The sequence below is a fragment of the Manduca sexta genome, chromosome 18 (genome assembly GCF_014839805.1).
Source record: "Manduca sexta isolate Smith_Timp_Sample1 chromosome 18, JHU_Msex_v1.0, whole genome shotgun sequence".
Lineage (NCBI taxonomy): Eukaryota > Metazoa > Arthropoda > Insecta > Lepidoptera > Sphingidae > Manduca > Manduca sexta.
This window is the reverse complement of record NC_051132.1, coordinates 15596179-15623919: the sequence shown is the minus strand read 5'-3', so window position 1 is coordinate 15623919 and position 27741 is coordinate 15596179. Positions and strand designations below refer to the sequence as shown.

The 27741-nt window shown below is 34.9% G+C and overlaps 1 protein-coding gene across 1 annotated transcript; it reads right to left on the bottom strand.

Annotated features, from left to right (window-relative positions):
- Positions 1–69: 69 nt before the first annotated feature.
- On the bottom strand, positions 70–27387 carry LOC119189744. Its single transcript, XM_037440274.1, has 6 exons — positions 27290–27387; positions 22743–22890; positions 21311–21452; positions 3366–3541; positions 2646–2724; positions 70–452 (listed from the first exon to the last, which is right to left on the bottom strand). The coding sequence occupies exons 1-6, from the start codon at positions 27357–27359 to the stop codon at positions 306–308; spliced, it is 762 nt and encodes a 253-aa protein (XP_037296171.1). The 5' UTR covers positions 27360–27387; the 3' UTR covers positions 70–305.
- Positions 27388–27741: the final 354 nt, after the last annotated feature.

Here is a 27741-nt window from a genome sequence, read left to right as displayed (position 1 = left end):
GGGACATCTGTGGGAAAATAAATCAACGTCACAATACCTTGCACTTACTGTAGTACATTATTCAAATTCGTTTCTCAAAACAAAAAAATGTATTCTATGATTTTTAACACATCACAGTGATCATGTGGATGAAAAATAACAGGTCCATTTGGCCCCAAAAAGTGAGAATTTTTACATGTATTTATGTGTTAATACGCGTAACTACAAAGACCCAAATCACTCTAAATCCTTTCATCACTAACTGTGGATTTAAAGTTTTTAAACCATCACTATCCAAGCAAAATGTCCTAATTGTTATCCTAATTTTACCCATTGTCAGCGATCAGTGTGAGCTCAGTCCAGCCGAGTCCGTCTTTAACTGCGCACTGAGACACGAGCAAGCCGTATTGCCGTTGTTTCTCCAACGACACGACGAGGGTAAGAATGTCCCCGACATGCACTGTGGATGCCACCTGGAAAATTAAGTCAACAGTTAAAAAACCGTAGTTCAGCGTTTAATTTAATTTTATTTACATAAAGAAATATCGGAATTAAGGCCTTGTTACATGACTTCTGAGTGAATGCTATTCTGAGTAAATGTTACTCGTCACATTAATGTACAAGCCGACCAAATACAAAAGCCACACTGTAATCTATGCTCCAAAATAAATGGTTATAAAAAGAGTACTATCTACATTAGCTGTTTAAAATTATAACTGCCAAATATAATTTATATGGAACTTGTAACAGAGACCTTAATAGGTAAAAAATATATGAATTAATTTTAATTTATAGTACAGAATAACTAACGATCATAGTATCAAATTTATAACAAATTACAAAATTAAAACATATATAATTTTAAATTTAAATATGTTTTGAAATGCTACTGGAATCATTTAAAATGGAAAACCCTAAAAGATAAAAACGAAGGACAATGGAACCTCGAGGCTCGCTTTATGTAGATCTATCTAAATTACTCCGTTTTTATTATAGTTTTAGTACATAATTGTACATGTTTATCGTATGAATGTTGCGTTAGTGTGTAACATAGCAACAGTTTTGAGGATTTCTTATCGTTGTTTTCGTGGTTTATCACATAATATAAATGCAGTAGAGGATAGTATGCATTATGTTTATTCTATGTAACATTGTGAGTCGCGCGCGCACATCTTTATTCGTCGTTAAACAAATAATAACTCCTGACACAGAAAACACATCTAAAAATAATAAAATAAAATGTGTTTGTTTCTCCTTTAACCTTATTGTAAGTACCTAGTATTATTTTAACCTTTGAGGAAGTATCTTCATTGCCCCAGTCTGGGGTCCGGTCTCCCGACGCGAGGGCATTTGGGTAAAAATATTGCTAGGTATTTATAATAAAGTTAAAGAATAAATAAACAAATTTTTTTTAGAGGTATTTAGATATATGTTTTTCGACATGGGGATTTTTTAAATGATTTATTTCAAACATTTTAAATATTATTTTTCTCTTAAAGATGCCTTGATCATAATTTATATAAATTCCTACTCTTCGAAACCATACTTATGAGCCCAAACACGCGGTATTTGCTATAAGCTGCATAGATGTTGGGTATTCCGCAGAATACTTGATGCTACAGCATCAGCACAAGGTTGTAAATACCACCGAAATAACAGCACTTCAAATTTAACATTAATCGGACTTGTGAAAGTATGAAATGAGCTGATGATCTTCAAACCCCTGAATATTCATAAAATATGACTATTAAAACCATTTCGATCACATCAGCTTTCAAACAAAAAATACCGCTTCAAAATCGGTCTTTCTGTTTGGGATCTATGATGCCACAAACAGACATACAGATTACCCTAAACTTGCTCCCCGCTTTTCCCATCTGGGCTTAAAATGAGTGTTCTCTGTAATATTGTGATCATGCCTTTTGTCCAGTATCTATGGCAGACAGGCAAGGCAGTGAGAATGCAGTTCATCATCAGGCGCTGAGATTCAGGACCACATTAGGTGAGTTGTTTTGACGTATATATTCGTTTTGATTGATTTCCGTCGTAGTATTGTATATTCATCTCCCGATTTGTGGAGACGTGAATAATAACTGTGTGTTAAAAGAATGCGTCTAAAAATATTATCATGTTACAATATTGTTATTTCGAAATTCAACATTCATTATTAGGAAAGTCTGGTGGTATTTCGAATTTTATCCGCTGTTTGCTCATCGATTTTTATCGTGTATATTATATTATTATATATACAAATATATTTTTTTCGTTAGCAAAATACAAAAATTAGAGAACATGTATTTTGTATGTATTTTGATCGCGGTGTTTATATGCTAATGCGTGTAAAGCTTGTCGTATGGACAGAATCTTATTTAAAAAAAACTTTTTTAAGGTGGTGTCAGGTTTAGTTTTCGCATGTAAAAATATTAATCATGGATATTTCTGCCTTTAAAATTTCGTCATATTAAATTTTAAAGGCCGAAATATCCATGATTATTAATTATTTTACGTTTTCTTTCAACTGCGAGAACTAATCACTAATAGACGTGAATTTAAAACTTAACTGTTTATTAACGAAACATGTATGAAAATGCCTGAGCTAACCTAAAAACAATCGATAGTCATAATATCGTATGAATAATTGAATAGTAAGGTTTAAAACTGCTTACTTCTTTATTTTTGGGGTCCCCTTTGAATATCTTCATGGATATCGAGGGCAGCAATCCGGAGTCCTCGTCATATTCTTCACTGGAAAACAATATTTTTTGAAATTATATTATCGTGCTTAAATCTACGTTTATCTTTCTAATTAATATAATTGCAAATTCATACATTTTGCATACAAACGAAAGGGTCCTATCACTTGAGCTGTTAGATTTGATTACAATTATATTAATTTTCATCCGTGGTGCTTTACTGGTGGCACTTTACATAACTGGCTTATCTAGTTTTAAAGGTCCCTATACTCCAGGTTAAAATGCCCTCTTTATTCATTATTTTGTCTCCTGCTTTGCTATGGAGGGAAGTGGAGACCAATTATTTATTGGCACAATATCTTATACACCAATAGAGCTTAAACGAAACGGTAGTAATAGTCATTAGTTATCTAAACATTCCTTTGAAACTACTAAAACTGAAACTACTAAACTACTGTAATTGTTTATAATATTGCGGTTTGCAGTCATTTAGATCAGCGGTCGGCAACACGCGGCCCGCGAACGTTCTGTTTGTGGCCCGTGATTGTTTTTGTAATAAGGCTTAAACATCAAAATAAATGTATTAAATTAAGTGTAAGCGTATCTGAAGCAGGGTTTCTAGGTTTAATTATACGTATGGCCCGCCTTTACCGACCGACCGCTGATTTAGATGACTGAATACTATCTCCATACCTGCTAGCGACGTCGCTGGAGCTCAGCCTCTCGGCTCGGGGCCGGTAGACGTGGAAGTGCGTGAGGTCGCGCCTTCGATACCGGCAGCGGACGTGGTACCCCCTGCCTTGGCCAGTCACCAGCCTCAGATGCGGCTGAACTATGATGTTGTTGTAGTACTCAACCGTACCATCATCCTGAAAAATATCATTAACTTTAATACGTGTTACAAAAATATTAATATTTTCAATAAGAGAGAAAGGACATGATTGAAATAGTAAAATAGGATTATATTTTTGGTCATTTAGAAATACGTATATTTAATCAGCTGATACACATACAACGTCACGCATTCATCCCCGAAGGGGTATGCAGAGGTGCAACCAGGTGGCCCACTTTTCGCCAAATGTGTTCCGTCCCATGATGTGATAGAAGGCGAGCTTATCGTCATATTGGGCACAAATTCCAGACTCCGGTTTCATAGTGAGCAGAAAATCCCAAATATCACTTTGCCCGACCCGGGATTCGAACCCAGGACCTCAGAGCGCTGTCGTACCGCGCATGCAATACAACTACGCCACCGAGGCAGTCAGCAGATGGCCAGCCAATAAAAATTTAAAAGGAAAGCTGATATTTTGAACAGATTTACAATACCTAATTAATGTTTGTACATGTGATGTTTGCAAAAGTAATTTAAAAAGGCAAAGACCCTTAGCTCTTGATAACTGATAGGATTATATTGCTTTCTTTATAACAAAATCTTGACGTAAAATGTGACAAAACAGTGAAAAATATCAACGTTTCATAATATTTTAGCTAATGATACACCGCCAATCGGTTTGGATCTCGAATGGCTATATGCGAAGTGCATGGTATGAAAAGCGATCACAGGGCACGCCGTGGCCCTCCAATAGCTATGTACTATGTAGTACTCGTATGTGCGGAATGCATTGTGGGGTATAATAAAGCGATCGTAGCGCACGCCGTGGCACATTTTTACAACTTGTATGTCTCTGTTTACAAGTAAAAATAATCTATCACTTATTCCAAAAATTCTTACAATTTGTATTGTATTTTGTTCGGAGGCGCTGTTGTCGTGCACCTAACCAATAGAATTTATCTCTAATCCCATCACAGAGTTCTCAACATCGAAGGTCTAATTCACAGTAATGGGCAATAGCCAGGTTCCCATTAGTCCTATCTTAAGGTTACATCACGAATACGCGCCACAACAATATTATAATTCAATACAGTAAAGTAATTTCCTTAGTTTATTGTGCTGTGCGCGCCGGATGTGACGTCATCTCCCCCTATTGTTCGTCGGGGCCCCTGTCCAGGGGTCCGATCACAAAAAATCGTTCTAATGTCGAACGGTCGACTTTGTTTTTTCGGTCAATATTATATTGATTCTAGGTTACTGAGTTGGTGAAATAAAGGAAGAAAATAAAAAAGGAAGGTTTATAGATGGACGGAAATAACATTCTTAGTTTTTTGCGATAACTTTTGACTTTTAACGATTTTATATTTTAGGAGCTATTATAACAGTTTCTTTTTTTCTGTTCTGCAGAAGAACGAGATTTTTTAATATTGGCTTTAGACTGTACCGTTACCTGGTTATCATTAGTAACTAATAAGTAGGATATCATTGATTGTGTGTTTCGTCACATAAAAATATATTTTAAACACTATTACTTTGTCGTTTCAAGTAAACTCAAACAATCTTGAATGTTGTATTCATATAAAAAACATATAAAAATATTTAAGCCCACCCAGCAAACACAGCATTTACAAAAACATCGCAAACATTTTTTAGATCCTCATGCAGTTTAAAGCTATAACAGTTTTATTATTTAAAAAAAGAATAACAGCATTTATGCGAAAACATCAACACAAAACCGGTTAATCTGCATAAATAGAGTTTCAAATCTTGTTTGTGCATTTTTATTTAGACTTAAGGCAGACTTTTATGGCATTTGTGCCTCGCACTAAAATGGTTCCTTTATAGTTTAGATATTAAGTGCTATTTTTTAACACCAATAACTGCATACACTGCAGTCTCTATTATAACATATCGTTAAGTTTAAAAAGGTCTGCATATTTTAGATCCGTATCAAATACTTTTATATCTTCTACAATAAAATTCTAGAATTTGATTAGATACACATGATGTAAAAATTATTTTATTACATTAATATCTAACGTTAAAATAAATTATCAAGCTATGAGTAATTTGTATGCAAGCGTATTATTCGAACGTCTTATGTGTCAAATACAAAATGTTTTTCACAAATTAAATCGGTCTCACATATTTATAAATCACAACTATAATGTTTATTTCAGTACAGACCAGAGTCGTAATAATTATTCAAGTTTTAACCAGTTTAGTTTTATTAGTGGTAGGATATATTTTATTTCCTCGGACAGTAGCCACCGTACAAAGTGTTCAAACCCACCATACTAGCGCACGTAAGTATATCGCGTTCCGGAATCAGCCGGTGTATATCTGGCAACAGGCCGGCATTATGTCGACTGTCGAGGGGAAATCATTTCTCGTCAGTCGACATTTTATTCGACCTCTTGTCACTTACCATCAGGTGCAGTGGCGTTACTTGGCCGTACTCGTTTCAAAAAAACATTACTTTATATTTATGTAGGTACTCATTTGGATTAAGAAGCGAATTACGGCTACTGAACCTTAAGTATTTGCAGTATCTAATAATTATTTAGCCAGAGATTTGTAGCATGTGACCATTACAAACGCCTTCATTATTTCGTTGCCGTTACCAATAATCAAATTAAATCCAAGCAAAGACCAAAACTTTAGTTTCTTCCTTAAGATAATGCAATGAAATCTCAATAACAAAAACCGGACAACCTGCATCACCAAAATAGCAGTCATATAATAAGTAAAATAAAAACAGTCGACAGAGAAAGACAAGTAACCTTTCGGACGACCTTGCTGCTAATATGGAGCGGACTGGCCAGGTTCCATCCACGTAGTGTGTTGAAATACACGCATTTATATGGCAGCGTTTAAATATAATCTTAATAATCTACTGAAAGATACGCAATGTGTTTCTGCGTCACTCATTATAAAAGATGCTCGAAGAAATTTGAAAATCGTTTTACTAACTACTATCAGTCTTATAAAAATTTCACAAAGAACACAAATTTACTCGGTCAGTTGTTAGGCAAAACCTGCCATTTTGCCTCTTAATTAGGTTTAAATTAGGAATCAGTGATGTTTTTGACAGCTCTTTAAGCAATTCTTAACCACCTCTTAACGCTAAAACAAGTTCACAAGTAAGACGGTATGTCTGTATATTTGTATAATAGAGATGTCCTAGAGCCTTTTCTTTGAAAGTCGATGATTAAAAAGGCTTAAGTTTAAATTATATTCGACAATACATTTTATTCCGACGTACTGTTTTTAATAAACGATACCCAATCTCAATCTTTAATCCGATTCGGAGAATGAACCATTTAACATAAATTATTTGTGAGCATGTCAAAAATACTTTGTTTGAGATAGATCGAAAAAAGCGATTGAGATCGCTAATGGCGGATAGACGATCAATGACAAAATTTTGGAAATCTTTAATGGAATAGCCGTTCCACGTATTTTGAATAGTATCCATTGTCTAGTGGTAGTTGAGCCGACTACAAAGACGTCGGAAAATAAATCAATAAATACTGAAATTATAAAGTAGACCAATACTTGGGCACTATGAGACTTAAGATAATAAACGAAATGTTGTGATATATATACTGTTTTGTAATTCAAATAAATGTTGCTATTCTCAATTGTTTCATCATTAATTTTGTTACATAACATCACGCATTCATCCCCGAAGGGGTATGCAGAGGCGCAACTAGGGCACCCACTTTTCGCCAAGTATGTTCCGTCCCATGATGTGATAGGGGGCGAGCCTATCGCCAAATCGGGCACAAATTCCAGACTCCAGGCTGATACAGAGCAGAAAAACCCAAATATCACTTTGCCCGACCCGGGATTCGAACCCAGGACCTCAGAGCGCTATTGTACCGGACACGCAATACAACTACGCCACCGAGGCAGTCAATTAATTTTGTTTAAACTGATAAACAATATTGTCCATGCTTACGTGACTAATAAACGCAATGAACCAATCACAGTTACTGTTCACTTACACAAGACAACAGATCCCATTAGATCACAACAGGTACATAATGCCATTATAGTTTAATAGCAAAATACTAATAACTATTAGTCATGGCCCGTGATATAATATGTATGAAGTCAGCTCGCGGTGAATGTAAGATTGCGCATGCGTTCTACAGATTTGTACAGCCAAGGATGTTTTTAATATAACCGATAAATAATCCACACATATTAAGCAAACTGGACTAAATTCGACTGGGTTGATAACAGTTTTTAGATTAATATTAGACTTTAAGTGCTGGTAATTATAGCTCGCATTTTAGCTTACGGATACTGAATAGTTTTATAAATCCTTATGTGTAACAATTATAGCACGTGCACGTGGGCCATACTAAACACAGGGAATAATCCTATTAGAGTATTTCGGGATTGCAAAAATGCCAGTACAATGTAATATCTACAAATGCAATATCTAACTTATATTTGTACTGTTACCATCAGATAAAAAACTAATTGAAAATTAATTGGAAGGCGCGATCAGTTGATCTTATCAAATGTGGTCTTATTTTCCAACGTGCGAGCTGACAGTTCTGCATGACCTTGCATTTTGACATTCGCGGACATTACCATAACCGCCATCCCACATTCGACAGAGGAAACGTGACTAACATCCAAACTATGCCAAATTTACACTTCGTTTTGTTGATCGAGCATGTGTCAATAAGGTACATAATAGGTTACTATAGGCGTAGTAACTGATCGGTAATGAAAGAATACTTACTCCAAGCATGAGTGTAGAGTACCTACGGTACATTAAAATATGGTAACACTTGAAATATTTTTAGAGTAGAAGTAGACCATGAAGGCTGCACTCTTTGAAACGTCGCGTCGTGAGAAAATTCAAATATAAAAAAACGGCGTTAAAATCTGAAAATAAATTTTATTTTCATATCTAACATTCGCTTAAACTTAAAAAATCAATAAGTAGAGCAAGAGTTAGTGATCTATGTTTGTTGGCGTTAGCAAAGAACTCAAGATATAAAACTACTATATGAATGAATTAGAGTGGATATCTATACTTAATATTATAAAGCTGAAGAGTTTGTTTGTTTGAACGCACTAAATTCCGGAACTACAAAACCGATTTGGAAAGATTGTTCTTTAATAGGTAGCTACAATACTCCTGAGTGATATAGGCTACTTTTTATCCCGAAATACTCTTTCATGCGGGCGGAACCACAGGCAAAACTTAGTCATTCATGTGTAGGATTACTTTTGCTTGCTTTAAATATTTCGTTTTTTTAGTGGATAAGGGTTTTAATCCTGCTCATTAATCTACTGAAGGAATGTGGTTATTATTTGCGATATAACTTGTATTAGTTCGTACTTTACACAAATAATAGTGTTCTAGAAAACAAGTTCCTGAATGAACTAACAGTTTCATACACAACGCGTACAAACGGACGTATCCATCCCACAGTGAATTATGTATACATTTTATAAAAGGAATAGTTTAGCAAATAGCGATGTAACCAAGAAATTCCACCGACCGGTTCGCAATGATTTCTTTACGAGCGTGCTGCGTGTGGGTAGATAAACTTAAATGGCCGCGGACTCAATGCGAGTGCCGCCACTTGTTTTTCCATATTGAATTAGATTTAGAATTGTTGTGGTTGTATGTTTCTGTGAATGTTGAAGGGTTATAGGTTCTTGGAACCAGAAATATTGCTATTCTGCACAAGCTGTTATATTTAGAAAAAAAAAATACATTGTACGTACACATAAGTTTATTTAATATTTTTTATTTTTATGAAAAAAATATTAGTTGTCTCCATTTTTTATCACTTTTTGACTAGCTACTCGGGTTATCTAGAGCAAAAATACTTTCGGTTTTCTTCTTCGATTCAAGTCTATAGTCAAGAAAAGCAATAGAGCTACAAAAACTCGACTTAATTTAATAAATTGAAACGAAAGGAATATGTCAAAAAATTGTAAAAAGTAGATAGAGTTTTTAACCCATTTTTGTGTAATGTCCATATTAACCTAAACGTAGTTTAGTATTACTATCATTTCTATGGTAAAGGACAGGTATACAGCCTTCTATTACTACAAAAAAAAGCATAATGATACGTATGAGATTTTATTTTTAAAGTTATATAAACATTTATATTCATCACCATTTTACATTAAAGGAAATCATCTTGAGGAAGCTTGCTTTTTCCATTGAATGATAATTCCCGTGATGATGCAATGGGAATGACGCATAAAGAGGCTCTACATGGTATGTGTAGGAATTTAAATTGCGCGGATAAAGTAAGACCTTCATCATACATAGGTACAACTTTTGATTACAAATAAATATATTGCAGAAAAAAAAACATTTTAATGAAAGAAAACATGTTAATCAACGTTCGAATTTTAAAAACTCTTTTGTGATTATTGTATAATATTTTAAATTTCAATGTTTAGATGAATATTTTTTTTGTATCCGAAGTTTTCGAACGTACGCTCCAAAAAAGTCAATCTCACAGCTGTTGACATAAACACGTTTGATTGGTCAATTGGTTTCAAAATAACGGCTGCGAAGGATCAAAAAACAACAAAAACCGTTGATGTTCAACGGAGTGTAGTTCCTCACGGTATCCGTTCCCAAATTTGACTTTACGGATGGTTTGGGCTTCGGTCGATTACGATATTATTACACGCTTGGAACCAAAACGGTATGTCTGATGAGCACATCATAATAATAGTAAATACGCGTAACATGGATTAGAAATAAAATCGTAAAGTTATCGAATAGTTCGACGGCGTATTTATGTTAACTGCTTGTTAAATAATTATCAAGTTTTTTAATGCAAGTGTGAAGAAAGAATTAGGCAGTAGGGTATACTTTGACGATAGTAAAGAGGTACAACGTCTCCGATCAATATTTTATTCGTAATGCATAGCACTTCCTGCCAGGTGTAATGACCCTTTTCCGTCATATAAAATGACGTCATAATTTCCTAAACTACAATTTTAACAGAAATATGTTGGCATATTTTGAATTGAATCGCCAATTCGCACTTTTCGATTTATCGTCTACTGTAATTCTGAATCACAGTGTAGAGTCTCGAGTATGCATTTAGCGTGGTTTTACCGCCTTCAGCAATATGTTTACCAAAACTTCAATGCATACAAATTTATAACCGTGCAAAGATTGCCGAAGCCACACACGTCACCTTTCAAGTGTCCGTTACATAAAACTATTTAACATATCGAGGCCGTTCATCTTCCAAGGCATCGTAAGTACATCTACTCTCAAATTACGTCTTAAATTTTGAGATAATTCCTTTTATAAGCTCATTTCGTTTCCGTACGGAGTAACTGTAATGTGCAAATAATTATAGGTTTTTAGCAGTGCGGTTCGTTCTTGTTTTCTTAAGTTTTAATGCCAAGATCAATTTGTTTGACGTGTTATAAAAATCGGTATTTTCGATATTTCATGATATAGGCAGTAATAAATTTAAAACTATTGTGTGGATTCACCACGTAGTTTTATAACAGTTTTTGTTATCAGCAAGCCGTGTTCTAGATTGAAGGACATTGCGATCACTATAATTGGCCATTATGAGACATTATTTCAAGGTGCAATGATACACACTACTTTTTAATTTAGCGTTTGGAATTTTTACTGTTTGTTTGGCTTACTAATAGGCTTGCCACAACGATATATATGTACTACGTACTAGATTTGGCGTGCCAAATTCACTGTGTTCAACTGAATTGAACTGCAATCCATTCAAACTGACTTTAGTATTATCAATATTGACAGCTTGTGGTTGCGCTCAGTGGCGCTCATGACATAAGAACTCGAGTCTAAGTGTAAACTTAAATTTAAATGAAAAATATTAGTCAAATAAGTAAAATTATTTGTTGTTCAAGTGACTACTTAGTCACAGGTTATAACAGTGACGTTTTGGTTGACTTTTTAGTTCAGATTTTGAACAAATAGTTTATATGGACGTTCGTGTTTATAGTATACATCAATGGCTTGCTTGTTTCATCATTTCGCTTCAAAAAAATGATCTCTCTAGAACTTTAAATTCTCAAATTAACATTAATATCTGATGGGGCTGTATATTTGCGCAACTTATATCGATTGCTTTGCCGTTTGCTTTTTAATCATATTAATTTTATAATTTAACGCATGCTTTTCATACGGATGATGTATAAATCATTGTACGCGAAAGTGCAAGGTCAAATATCTAATGAATCGGTAAGGTCATATTTAATATTGTTAGGAATATAATTATTTTTTACGTGATGTTGAATACACGAGCGTGATGTAAAATAATTATTATAGTACTATTATATTGAGTTATTATGGTTTTCTTGTGTTTAATGAAAAAATACATTCTAAACATCCGTAAATTAGAGTTTAAAATTAATATTAATAATGTGAAATGTTGTGTTTGTTGAAGACCAATCCTTCAAACTGGATGTACTTATGTGTTGTGGCTAACCATCAAAACAATTCACTGGAACAAGAGTTTTCACAGTGGTGACTGTCCAGTCGAGTGCAAAATGCAAAAACCTCCCCCAGCATTCTGGATTTAAAAACATCATTCTCCAGCTCCATCCCCTTTTGAAAAGGATATTATTACTTCTCTCGCTCCATCCTCTTATATTATTAACGCTTTTTATGTATAATTTTTAAACATCTACAGTAGATCCAACAGCTAACATGTTATCTACGTGGGTTATTGTCTGTAGGTGTGATATTACGTGGAAGTAGTTTTGCATAATAACAATTTAATGGTTTCGTAAAGCATTCCTTTTGTGAAAATGTCAAATATTACATACCAGATGATAAGGTGCGTTGGGGTTAAATCGGACGCTTTTTCGACGTGTTAAACAGTCTTCTCGAATTATTTTTTTACAATAATTCTATAGGAGCTATAATAATGAATCATTAACTTAGCTATATGTTATTAAATATAGTAAATGGTATATATTTTTTCAATCCCTTATATATAACAGTTAATGTTTTATAGGGCTTTAAAAAAGTACCATACTTTTAGAAATGTGTGAGAAAGATAGGACGTTCACAGGTATAGTTCGGACTACTATCTAAAATCGTCTGTGATACAGGGATTCTAAAATTCATAAAAAGAGCATATTCTGATCTAGATATTCATTTATAAACATTCAAAAAAAATTATAAATTTCGTAAGATATTTTTAGAAGCCAACTTTGTTTTTAATAGTTCTAGGCATACGATCATACCCCACATGAGTGACACTGTAGATATTTTTAAAAATATACGAAGAAATAGTACATGCACGTGTAAATAAACAATAAATAAACCAAATCGACCATTCATCTGAGCTAAAAAAAAATACACAATTAGTGAGTTCAGACGTTTTCGTGTATAAATTTTGATAAAAACTTGCAATATTTTACAAGTGCTAGATCGAACGATTTTTATCCGTTCTTTAACGACAAATAATTGTATGTGTAAAGATCGGATCTCAGGGAATATACGTGTTTCGACAAATTTGAATAAACAAGTCACAAGATTTATTTCCTTTATGATAGTATATACCTACAAAATTAATTAAAAACAGTAAATACTCAATTAAAATTAGGCAAATTCTTGCATGGGGTTAATCCGGATCTGCCAGGAAACGACAAAACACCGATATTCTGTTTGTTAGCACCGTAAACATTATTTACTTGACGGATTCACTCATGTGAACTAGTGAAACGTAGGGAACAAGACGGGGTCGCAGGTAGTGTTGTCCGAAAACAAAAATTATAACACAATTACGAGTTATTTGATTTATACGATGTTATACCTCCTACGATCTTACCCCAACGCGCCTTATTTAAATCAATGTACTGGATTCGATATAGTAAGGACAACTCCTTTTTTTAAACGGTTTTATTATGATGAGTAGGTCATCCAAATGTTAAAGGGCACGCATACCCATAAACAGCAGCAAGGAAAGTCAGATTCTTTAATTACATATGATACTGAACTACGCTGGTAAATATAGCATGTTGGACCGTTTCATAGCCTATTGTATAGATTCTTTTAAAACGAAACCAAGTAGAACAGTGCTTGGTACGATCAGCAACAAAAGTCGATGAACAAATACTAATTTACAAAACACCTGAACATTGAAACGGACCACAAATCACTTACTAAAGACGAGTACAGATTAAGGTTATCATTTCAATGTTACAAAAGTCGCTAAACATTTTATAACTTGACAATGCATTAGTTGATGAATCTATACTTCTATACTATTATATAAAGCTGAAAAGTTTGTTTGTTTGTTTGACCGCGCTAATCTCAGGAACTACCGGTTCAGACTGAAAAAATATTTTTGTGTTGGATAACCCTTTATTAGTGGAGTGCTATAGGCTATATATCATTACGCTATGATCAATAGGAGCGGAGCAGTAATGAAACATGTTGCAAAAACGGGCACAATTTATTAGTTTTGAGAGCTTCTGTTGCGTGCGCTGCTTAAACGGTCAAAGTTATGCAACAATGATATATGACGGGATTGTTCCTCTTAAAAAGTTCTAAAAATATATAATAAAACAAAGTCCCCGCTGCATCTGTCTGCCTGAACGTGTTAAACTCAAAAACTACCCAACGTATTAAGATGAAATTTGGTATGGGGACAGTTTGAGACCCTGGGAAGAACATAGGCTTACGGAAAAATATATAGCGTGACTTTTATAAGGGAAAACTTTAGCCCGAAAAACTTTACATCGCGGGTGGAGCCGCGGGTAAAAGCGCGTACACCATTAAAAAATATGAAAAATAAACTGACGTTTACGTTGAAACCTTCGAGGAGAATCTCCTGTCAGAATAATTTTGAATTTACACATTTGTTTTTTAAACCGGCCAGTGCTCTATAAAATAGGATGTTTAAAATGTAATTAACCTATTCCTATTAATGTTATAATATTACTTTTTAATATATTATGATGTTTTGTTCATACTTAAAAATTTATAATTCTGGTTATTAACTTCAATATATACTATTATATAAACCTAAAGGTTTTGTTTCTTTGAATGCGCTAAACTCAGGAACTACTTAACTGATTTTGAAAATATTTCACTAATAGGAAGCTACATTACTCTTAAGCCCTACACGCTACTTTCTATCCAGAGTAAATATAAAGCACGACTTTTATCTTTGAAAAACTTTTTCACGCGGGCAGAGTAGCGAGCCAAAGCTAATATGTTATAAAATAACAATTTAATTAACATCCTGGACTGTTGTATTTATTCGACAATGTTTTGATAGTAAAAACGCGGTGCGCTGCGCTTCGCGATATTGGTGTCTTGAAGCTTGATGGGTTCAATTTAACGAATAGAAAAAAAAGCTTGCATATAAAACAAAGAATTTGCTAATTTCAGCCACATTTGTATTTATTACAGATCATAAAAATTGTCGCTAGTAATGTTTAGCAGTTAATGATTTGACGGCGTTCAGCTACTTTTGTAGTTCAATTATGACAAGTTGTTTTGTTTTTAAATTAATCAGCAACTTATGGTAAATGATAATGATCAGGAAATATTGGAAACAAATTATGTTCAACGACTTCTGTTGCTGACTGTACCCGTTGCTTGGTGACAGGGCTGCCCTGGCCAATATAGCATGTCGTAACGTTCTGCAGCCTATAATGTAGATTCCTCTAAAGCGAAAACATATAGAACAGCGTTTACAAGCTGCTGCTTAGTGACAAGAATATAGTTTTAAGCAATTAGCAAGCCATTCGCCTATTGGTATCGTAACAATCACATAAGAAAAATAGCAACACCATAAAATTAACGAAGCATTACTCGCATCTTCCGTCCATCAAATTATGTAGATGAGCAGTCTAAATAATTTCGCAGATAATCTTCACAATAAGTACGTACTATTAACATAATATACAGCCCGAATCGTCCCATGTGGCACATAAAACCACTCATACATACAAATAAAGTTATGTCATCGTTATGTAAATGATTTGTACAGAAGGTTGAAGTGATTATCGCGTTATTACGCTTTAAAAGGCTTGCGTTACTTAACTATGCTGTATAATATCATTTTTGTATACAATTTGTCAAAAACAGGAGACTGGTAGAGAATGGACATTCATTTTATATTCTAGGATTGTAATGCGAAGGTAAGCTAGGAAAATACTATTTTTGAATTGGAACGAATATGGCAATATTAGTCGAATTTTACCCGTGTTTTTTTTTATTGCATTTGTGTGATAAGATGAGTATGTCGCTCGCCTGATGGTAAGCGATATGATAGCCCATAAACAGTAGCAACACGATACAGTACTTTGAATTACAAAGTTGTGCGTGGCACTCTACCACGCGTATCAGCCTGAGACGTACGATGTCTCTGTAAACGCAGTAAGGAGACTAACCGCCATGCTTCACTGCATTTTCGTAGGTATAATACAACTACTAAAACAATTGTACGGGTATATTGTAAAGCAAATCAGACGACATTACGTAAAAATCGTTTTTTTTTGTGTTGAAACACACAAAGAGCAAGTTTGTGTTAAGGAAACTTTTTCTGTACATTCAGCTCCTTTGTTGATGTATTGTCTACGTGTAAATTATAAGGAACGGCGTGTTTGTACAGGATCACGGTGTTTGCTCGCTAGATTCTGTGTCAATGTTGATTCTTCATCTTGTGTTATTTTTTGTGAGACAGACATTCATAAAAATTATGAGAATTTCGTTAATTATCGATTTGTTAGAGTTGAACTGAGAGAAGTATTATGCCTTTGTTGTTTATTTATTAATTGTTAATTTATCTAGTCTAAAGTATCAAGAACGTAAACTGAGTAAAACATTGTTGTCTATCAAATGTATAAAATAAGTCCCTTGGATGTAGTCTCTTGTCGCTCATCGAGAAAAAGATTCTAGAATTTTCGCGAAAAACAATGAACATAAATAAATTATATTTTAATTAACTAAGGATATAAAACAACATTTGTATTTAAAAATAAGTAAAAAGTGGTAAACAAGTAAAGGTCGACACATGACGTCATCGTTAGTCAGCATCGAAGGCGCGGGGGCGCGTCCTTGCCTCACGACAATCGCGTGACGAGAAGACAACTTATCGATATCGATTACTTACTCATCGATACTTATCGATATCGATTCTTGATACGGATGTAAAGTACACCCCAACCGCAAGGAAACAATACAACAATAACAATAGATTTCCTATGACAATAATAATGTATTGTTGCAATGTAAAAATAAATAACTTTGGCGTGAATACTTGCATATTAACTTGATTATTTTGTGGTAATGCAACTTATTCACTGCAATCGATTTGAATTGATGGAGACCGAATTGATTCTGTCACCATTCACTATTCAATCCGCATACACCACAAAAGTTATCAATAGATAGGTTGATTTATTACTATTGTAATATACAGCTCTATAGTTAATTCTCGATTTAACGACTACCAAAGTAGGCCAATGCTAATATAGTTTTTATTAACTTCAGATGGTTTTTACAGCATCACGGATAAGTACTCGAATGATCGATTCAATCTAACGTTTATCTTATTTTATCACGCAAGCCTCAGGTACAATTAGCAATTATTATTTCCATAAACTTAGAAAATGGTTTATGATTTAGTAGAAGTGTTGAATTAGTGCTTTAGTAAAAAACAAAATGTTATGAATTATTAAGTCTAGAATACATTATGAAACATTATAAACAGAAGATATAACTAAATAGAGCTAAAATTATTATAAAACCAGGAATTAGGATTCCGGAGTAGGAAAATTTTTAGTCTTCTCTGATTGCACGAAACGAAATTCATTTTTCCTCCTATTAGTAGTCTAGAAGTTATGAATTCTCCTTGAAAAACCTGCATATGTATTTATGCTATAAGAAAAGTTGGTACAACGTAGCTCTACAACAAAAAATGATTAATAATACCAAAAGTACCAAGTAGATTCTAGTACCTTACACAAGAAGTAATGATGGCTCATACTTGTTATACTAATCATATAGGCGGAAGTACTAATTATTTATCGTCATCAAAATATCGACATATGTACGGCACATCACTAAAAGCGTCGTGATGACAAAACGTGAATTTTCAATCAAGTTATGTAGTCATTGTGTTATATCCTTCGCGATGGTTTCCTGTTCTCGTGTAAATGTGTTATATGTGCGCTCATACTTAAATTATAGAATTATATCCTAACCAAGAAAATAAAACACCTCGCCTAATAAAATATGGAACTCATTTCTTGTACTGAAACGTGAACTTTAAAACGAAATGCAAGAGAAGCCCACGCAAAGCTGCTTTTTTATTTTCCTGATTGGAATATAAATGATTCCAAATATTATATGAGCTATTCAGCAGCGATAGGCCTGGTTTGGAATGATACGGGCTGCTGAGAGGAAGGTTACAGCAACGTACTAAGCAACGTACTTACTTTTCGAAGTTAGGGTATTCTTGGTCAATTATCGCTCGCTTTGAGGGTAAAAGAAAACATCGCAACGAAACTTAAATATATAACTCAGAATGGTATTGAATTTGGAAGGTATGTGACGCCTGCCAATATTTATTAGGCATAGAGAACTGTGATCTAAATCCTTTTATTGCAGAGAGTTGCTATTGATTGTATTAGAGAGATCGAGAGAGAAGCAAAGAGCCCCACCCTTAGACTAAATGATAGTATAATACAGTATTCGAAATTACTTATATAAACATATAAATAATGTATAAAATAACACGGATGCACGCGTTATACAATTACAGCGTAGTCACACGATCATGCAACATTTGACACCTTCGCCGCGTCTCCCCTGTTGCACCGAACACGCACTTGAGAGCTAGCGCACCGCACAGCATGAAATAACAGGTGATAATATTGTTACATAATTATTAAATAAAAGTGGAAAGTAAAATACAAGAAAGGACCTAACAATAACAATCTCTTCAGTGTTACTGGCCATTCTAAATGACTAACATATGACGTCAGCGGTGAAAACTAATAACTAAAGGTAGTACTTGTATAATATTCTTCCTTACGTTACGTGACAGAGGAGTGAAAGGAACAAAATCATTTACTAACAGACTCAATAACTTATTAAAAATTAACTGGCGTTGGGTATCACAACTGGACAGTAAAAGTTTCGCTTAATGTTATTGCTGCTTTAATATCAAAACCTTCTACCCTGAGGCAGTTCTTATGCGTTCGGTCTCCGCACTGAATGCACGCCTAACTACAGAGAGACATTTGTCGCGGTCCTAAGCTCACAGGGTAGTGTGTTTACCTCATGATTGCCAATTTAAATTAAGGTCTATGGGGCTCGCGAATATTTCCCGGCCTTCTCTCCACCTCCCATCTCAAGACGGTTCCTTCTCCTTCCCCACACTTCCTTCCCCAGGTATCCCCCCTCCCAACTATCCTCCAGGTCCCTGCAGTCGCTAAGCCTGGGTCCAATATTGATTGCGGGGTACGATACCCAAAGATCTATCATAACCTTTAAATGCTTTACAGCGATCAAGCAAAGACTCTCGTAACTCTAGTGAGTAAACTGGCTGAAGCGTTTTATTTTTGCACTGACTCAAAGAGAATCCTAATAGTACGTAAGCACTGACTTTTGATAGACGTCATGTTATGTTATGTTTAAAAAACATACTAAGTACTTTTTGTGTTTATAACTTTAATTCTTTTCAATATTATTACATTCGATTCTACATAAATCAATTTAAAGTACATACTGCATAGATTATTTACAATGATTAATAGTTCTATGTTCGGCCTTTGGCAAAAACTATACGGACCAATGACAGCACTCATATTCGACCATCTAATACTCACAATATAATAGATGAGATGAGGTAGGTATAAGGTAATTTTTAAAAAAAATTACAACTAAAAATGAAAAAATAAAGGCATAATTGTAGAATTTAGGTAGACATTACAACTTTGACATTACGGAAAATCTCAGTCCGCCCTGTGACTACGAAGGTTGCAGCCTTCGAAACGTTGGGAGAAAATTAGAATATAAAAACCACGTTAAAATCCGTAAAATAGTTTTATTTCTACACCGTCAAATAATTTAAAGCTTATCACATGTCCATTACTTCACCAAAGATTACAATCAAGTTGCACACGATACAGAAGGGTGACATTAACATGCATCATTGACGCCAATGCGTGCACTTGACAGCATGCCCAAGTAGTCACGATCCTATTGCGCTTCAGAGACGCATATTGGCCGTTACCTAAATTGTATTAGAGTTTTACATGCTCTTAGTCTATGATTTGATTAAACTATAATCACGATTCATCCGGGACTACGGAGACACTCCGGAGTTATTCGATTTTATGATTTAATATCTACCAATAAAGGCAGAAATCGCATTTACAACTTTAGTAACACAGTTATAAATTTATACGATGATTTTCAATTCCATTCGTTATTCAGCCACAGAGATATTCCTATTATTAGAGATATGTGCTGGTGGTAGGATATATTTTAAATCCGCCCGGATAGAGATCAAGAGTACACGATGTAATAAAACCCGCCATATTGGCCTATGTAAATGTCGTAGTATTGGTCGGTATAATTGTATTGACTGACAAGGGATAATCATCTTTCGTCAGTCGACATTCTATTGAACTCCACTCCACTTACCATTAGATGTGGAGGGGTCACTTTACCATGCAGATTTAAAAAAATATATATCAGAGATGTTCAATGCGTGCACTAGCCCCACATTAACATGCAACATCTGACATCGCGCACTTGACAGCGCTCGACTGCTCACGGCACGGCATCACGAACTTCCTACAAGTTGCGCAATATTTACCATTCACTATCGGAAGACTATTGTTATCTTTGACTGAGTACACGTACGCCTACGTCGAACTATAAGTGGTGGGCAGAAGTGTTCTTGTACGGTTCACTATTTCTTCCTTTTCCTTACATCTATTCCCCAATGTTTTGACTGATCAGGGTATTAACTTAACGCGCATGATGTTGTGCCATCTAGTACAGATTTCGGCGACATACTTGGTTTATTTATTCATTCATAAATTGCAGTATCACTAAATTTATGCTGGTGTTGCCAAAAATATATATATTTTAGACTTAATTATGACGTGCTGTAAGTAGTCGCGATCGAATCTGGAACTGTATTTTTTGTACTATAGGTATATAAAATATATCCTTATTTACAACCCATTACATTAAGTTGGAAAAAGTTAGAGAGCGCTAGTATCAAAATGAATTCAGCTTGTGGTCAAGATATTAGTTTTATTCTTTAGGAATAATTTTAATCTCAGCCATACATGTTCGTGAACTGAACAATACAAAGGAGACCATAACGAATGAATTAGCGTCAAAATCCTAACTGTTTATCAAAAAGGACATTGGCCACATCGCGTCGGTTGTTACAAACACGCCGTTACATTGCGGAATAAATTCGGTGTTTTGACCGCGGAAAATATATTTTTACCTGGTTATAAGAAACTAGACACCGTAAAGTTAAAGTACTGCGCTAACTAGGCAACTTTGTCGGTTTAAATGCTGCGGTTTGGATGGCCTAGGCACTTCAATCATTGAACAGATTTTTTATTTTAACAATATAGAAATTTTGGATTTCATTATTTTTGATGTAAGTGGCATCAATAATCCAAATAGAATATTTGTAGCGAAAGAATCTCTTAAAACCAAGGATCGAGAATTTCTAGAAGAATTCGTTAAGAATTACCAGAGCTTCAATTCAATTCCATCTATCTATAATGTATAACATATGATACTCACGTTATCAGTAGACATAGTGTTGCAGCCCTTCAGTGGGAGAGTGTACTGCAGGTCGCCCCTCTCGGAGACGTACTCTCGAAGGCACGAGGAGTTGCTGCCCAGTCCGGCCGGGTAGACAATGCCGTTGAACGTGTCGTATATACTGTAAAACACGATTCTGTTAAAGCATACATCACGCCTTTTTCCCTGTTCAACTCCTATATTTCTATTTATTTAATTTAGTTACAGTATTAAGAGGGATTAATGTTCTCTGTGACTCACTGAGTCTCACAGCTCGATGTCAAAATACGTGCCACTGTTGATCCTGGCTTACAGGAGTTGTAGTGGTGGGTGTGAGAGCGGGAAAGTCTAGTTTCAAAGGAATAAGCTAAAATTTACAGACCCACATTTCGCCCTATGTCAAGGTAATGCAAAAAATCAGGCTCTGGGCATAATCAGCAGAAAACCCTAAGCCCAAACTGAAAATCGAATTAAAGACCGCAGTCACGCCGCATACGTCATAATTTATATAATAGAATTAATAGCAAAGGTACAAGGTTATTAATAAGGAAGATTGTATGATGGTTAAGGAAATCTAGATATGATTAATGAAGAGCAAACGAGTATTTTATCGTTAGCTGTTGCTTTATTGGCAATTTCCATTTAAAGCAACTAGACTTGGTCTTAAAATAAAAATAAATAGTTCAATGTATTAAGTTACTTCGATGGATCTTTATTTTCTTGAATCATGTTTGCTGTCTAAGTAAATGCAAACGTTTCGGTAAGATGATTAAAATGTGTCTTTTTAAAATACTAAATATATATACATCTTAAAAATATTTAGTTAATCATTTAAATTCAAGGATATTATGATCATTCGCAGAATCTCGTTTATATAAATGACGTCAGTGAGAATGGAAAACAAGTTGCTCACAATGATTGCAAAAAAGTTATTGGTGGAATAACATCGGATGTTCTTCAATTGAGTTAGTCATAAGCAAAATCATTACTTGATTATGTGTAAGCTTCCTCATCCCATTGATCTTATGATCAAAATGGTTACTGATATCATTACATGCAACGAAATTCCTTTAAACGGTATGACTACTTTAATTTCTTAATAAGCTTGTACCTTAAAATATAGACTTCTTTACACTAGTCTTTATTAATATCAAGGATTATTCGCGTAGGTCACCTTTTAAGCAAAGAATTTTTGATAAGTCTCCAAGTTCTCATTAGATAGAATTCTTAGCATTAACTTTTTCTTCCTTAGACTGAATTATATTATTAAAAACCATTTTCTAATTAGACCATAGATTGTAACGTCGAACTTGGAATTAAACAATTTCAATTACAGTTTTTGACCTTCGACGAGAATTCTATTGTAAAGCTATCACCCCAAAGATCAAACTAATTTGCCACGGCTAACGATATGCTAATTCTAACCCCTTACCTGTTCTCGTGCGCGCGTGCGAGCGAGACGGTGACATGCATGTTGTCCCTCTCGCACGCGACTGATATCGTGTCCAGGGGCGCGAGCGAGCCCGGCCATTCGCTCACATCTGTCTCTGTCACTGTTGCGACTGTTGTTGATGATAGATCTGGAAAGATAGAAATTGTTAGGATCTAAAGCAATTTATGTAGCTGATATAGGAGTAATGGTCTTCGATAAACGGTATAAGTGCCGGAGCTGAAGACCATTCTCGTTGATATGATAACCCAAGATGCACGACATTAACGTTTAAGTACATAACAAAAGTTGAAGACTTAAAGTCACAGTAGCACCATTATAATTAAGGGCATGGCTTATTTCAGTAGTACCAGTAAGGCTATTTTTCTATAACGAAAGACGAAACAGCTGGTGGCTGGTGAGTATCGGTAAATAAAAATGACTATGAACACCTAAAGGTATTCTAGAAGAGAATTGTAATATTAAAGTAGAATTTCCCCTTCGCTATCATTTTCGTTGAGACTTTGGTACCAGCCCGTTCGAACTGACCTGTCTACGCTGGGGAGAAAATTGACTACTGCGCGCCTCTACCATTAAACAATGCAGAAAATTAAGTTGTCTCACGAAACTAGGGAAAAGGAGATAAATAAACAACTAACGATCAAAATAAAACGAGTATTTTCTAAAGAGAACGTAAAATAAAGATATAATTAACTTCAAGTAACATTTACTACTGGGAAAGTCAATGGGCAAGCACCTTCGCAATTTTATAGGTTGCATTGTTAGAGTTTCTTCATGCAATTATAATTAAAAGTAATGGAAACGTTAGAAAATATGGATAGGCTATGATTTATGAAACTAAAATAAACATGGAACTGTTGAATTGTTTTTCATAGAACCGACAAACAAGCATGTCGATTGATGATAAATAATTGGAAATGCGCAATACTAAAAGACTTTAGATGTTTAAAGAAAGAACTTAGGATTTGAGAATCCAGCAATGTTAGTAACGGCAAGAAATGCAATCGAAATAATCGTATTTTTTGTAGCACAATCATATAAGCCTAATTGACCGTCGTATTCAAGAATGAAATAGAAGAACTGTATTTGAACTCTACTACCTTTTAAATATAGTGCAAAATAACGTGCACACGTAGAGTACCAATGTAACCATATTATTTCTTTATACTCACTGTGTCCACGGCGCTAATTATCTCAGTTTACAATCAGAGGGGCAGAAAGCATTGCGAATTACACGATGCACGATATGTATGAAAAACATTAGGTGGAAAGTGTGTAACGGAAATAAAGACTGGTTGTAGCTGCAGCTTTGAAGGGACAGTTAATAATTACATTGTTCATGCATATATGTTTATAGAAATATAAGACTCGGTTCTGTTGACAGTAAATAAAAATAATAATAATATTAACCCTGTATGCTGTCCCACTGATGGGCGCTAAGGCCTAATCCCTTAGGCCTTAGTCCACCACACTCGCCTAGTGCGGGTTGATGAACTTCATACACCCTCAAAATTCCTATAGGAAATTTCACAGATGCAGGTTTCCTCACGATGTTTTTTCTTCACCGGTAAAGCAAGCGATAATTCACAAAGAATACACATCTAATTTTAGAAAAGTCAGAGGTGTGTTCCTTTGGGTTTAGAACCTAAGGATTTAGATCTCGGCAGTCCCTTCTACAACCAACTAGGGTTTCGCGACTCCTTTTGTTGATAGTAATAGACATATTTCTCCAGACTGTCGTGACTTTCAGATATGTAAATTTTAATTGAAATATTATATTTCGATTGCGGTTTGGTGGTAGCTTCAACAAAATCCATCACTTTGATCAAATTATTAATAGAATAGAAACTTAAATCTAATATTGACTAAGAACTACGGAAAAACTAATTTATCCCACAACAAATGGCGTTAAACACAGGTATCCCACGGAATGCGATAATTCGCGTGCGAAAAAATGCTAAACGCCTCACAACTAGAAGACAGCAAGAGCAGCAAATGACAGCAATTGGTAACAGTTATCTGTCGCAGACGAGTAAGATCATATCGTGAGGAAATAAGTGAGGGCATTAGTATTCCGCAGGCGTCTGTGTTTCCTCCGTTGGTACCGTTGCAAAGGATTAGAATTATAGAAATGTTGCCAGGAGTAATGAAATGTGGGGGTAAAAAAGAATGTGATTTAAGATATCCGTTATTTACGTCATGAAAAAATACAGTCACAGTTTTATGTAAGAGTTATTAGATTGGTTGCAATAAATACTATTGAAGTTAAATTTGTTTTGATTAATGAAGAAGTGAGTACGTTAATTTTATAATAAGTTCCATGCATAACAATCTTTTGTCCTAATAAGGTTACTAAATAATACACTATCGTTAACTAAGTTAAAGATCTTATTACAAAAACTTACTAACTTAGATATTGAATAAATTGAATTAATTTATTTATTTCATATATTAAAAAAATGCAATGAAATACGTATATAATTCTCAGAATTTCAATGCGCTCAATTTGAGTATAGATTATAAAAAATGTCCGAGGCGTTCGTGGGCGTTGTCCGGAGCGGCAGACGGGCGAGGTCGTCGACCCGCGCCTCCTAAGGCCTGCCGTTTTTATGCCCTGTCTACCACGCTAACCCGGCGTTATATTATAAAAATGGATCTATCTATGATCTACGATTGTTCTGTTAAATCGGTAATAGCTTTAGGATTGCTGATTGGTCGTGTTTGACAGTCGCTAAGGGTACATATAACCCGATTCCTGTCGGCGTCTCTTTATGTTGAATATAATGATGATCAGGACGATTTGCAGACTGCATTTTTGCAGATTAGTACCTATATATAGATATACATCAGGTTCCTTTTCGGAAAATTTCACCTTTCGCAACTGGTGTTTGGAATAATTAAGATACTAAAACAATAATGATCATCATAGCCGAGATCGGCTGTTTAAAACAACTTGTTTAAGTTCGTTATGGCTATGGTATAGTAGTTTGCGTGTTAGGTTCTGCCTCTTGCGTACGATACCCTGGCGAGGTCTTTTTAGTGAATTGTTGATTTTAGATAAATTTTTAGAATCAATTGACTTGAGTCTAGATATTATAAATAACCATATAATGTTAAAAAAAATAAACTTCTCTAATTCATAATACTTTTGAAAGTAATATGTAAAAAATGGGACTAATGTCTGATTTTATTGATCCTCCTTTTTTGAAGTTGATTAATAAACCCCATAACATTCTTGGACCCAAATATTGAAATGTAAAGATATTCGATGCATTTCTAACCACGAAATCTATATTCTAATCACTCTGATTACAAAATATGATGAAGAGGGTTCAAGACCAAACGCGCGATGGGTACAAACATGTTATATTAACTACACATTTACATGTAAGACGCCTTTAGACCCGTGTAGTTTGAATATCAATCGTCACGTCATATCTTTATCATCTAGAGTCGAGACATGTTAGTGTTTCTCAATCCTTGCATGTTTAGTGAAATAAACAAAATGTAAACCAAGCCTATAATATTTTTTGTTAATTTGTCAATAATATACTAGTCATTGAAATCATGAATCCTATTTTTATATGTTTGGTATTTAGTATAGTTGGGTAAATAAATATTGTAAGAGCAATCATGCGTAACAGAGTATCGAACTCTTTGAATATTATGCATTATCAATCAAGTATTAGTATAGTACTACTATAAAAACGAATTGAAATAAGACCACTGTTAGACGTATGGCTTTTTATGGAGCGAGGCGCTCACACACCTATTCAAAATGTTCATTAGCACCTACGGCGTAGGAGCATGTAAAATTGCCGCGGTATTTTAAAAATCTACACAGGCAAGACAGCCATGCGATAAATCAGATAAGCGAACAGTGAGTGGCACGCGTATGTGCGACGCGCGAGCGGCACGAAGGTGGTAGAACCGCCTCATGTCTAAAGTTACCGCGAGGATTTAGTCAAGCGCCGTGGGAAGTTTGCTGGGAATACACACAATCGATATACCTGCCTGTATACGATTCCTCGAGTTTACTATGTCTTAAAATATCCACGCGAAAAATAAGCTGTTAAGGAAGTCTTTTTCTTATCCCAGCCAGTTATTTCTTCATTCTGATATTTATTAAATCTGATCTTGGAAAACTGATTATTAATTACATTTCACCACATTCACCACGTCAGAATTGCTACTTATCCCTACACCTATGTACTTATTTGCTCCTTTAGCTCAGCGACCCAAAGTGAGCCTTGGCATACAAAACGAGAGTCCTCCTGTTCCTGTCCTGTGCCAACTCTCTCTATACTGGTCTGAAGCCTACACAATAACTACCTTTATCATTACCCTTGTATGATGTCACAGCTATTGGTGTGGCTATAGATTTTCTCTAGAAAGGGCAGATGGTGGGAGCAAAAAACAAAAATCGCTAGTAAAACCCTATCGTGGGTGAAATTCTCTATGGGCAGTTAGCGGGAGCAAAAATCGCAGAATAAATCCTACTATGTATATAAACCAATTATAGAACATACCTGAGGAAGGTGGCAGTTGTTTAGAACGCGCGGTCGCTAGCAGCGCCGACAAGACCAGTGTTCGCCACATGATTCAGTCTGAAACAATACATATTGGGTTAGAAATAACGTTCATAGTAAATATGCACACGAAATTTCAAAGTAGGTCCGATAAAGTTATAGACAAAATTGTTTACCATACGAATGGACCGGGATGGGTAAATCAGATATTACTATTAAGACCAATTAATTCCACAAAGACAGTATTCAGTTGCACAAAATCCGCGCGGACAAGATATCCTCTCCTAACCTGTTCCTGCTGAACACTCCTGGAATAAGTCACATCATGCCTGATTTCTTTGGCGGTTGCATTGCTCAGTCGAAACCTACTACTTAAGCTAGTAGAAAATATGTAGTTCAAGCGTGCATCTATCACTTACAATGTACACTGTTACTATGTAAGTGGTAAAACG

Excerpts from the sequence above, each read along its gene's own strand:
- LOC119189744 (XM_037440274.1), bottom strand. The coding sequence starts at position 27,359 with ATGTGGCGAACACTGGTCTTGTCGGCGCTGCTAGCGACCGCGCGTTCT. Across the intron at positions 21,453-22,742 it reads GCACGCGCGCACGAGAACAG|TATATACGACACGTTCAACG; the intron begins GTAAGGGGTTAG and ends CGTGTTTTACAG. Across the intron at positions 453-2,645 it reads GGGACCCCAAAAATAAAGAA|GTGGCATCCACAGTGCATGT; the intron begins GTAAGCAGTTTT and ends TTAATTTTCCAG.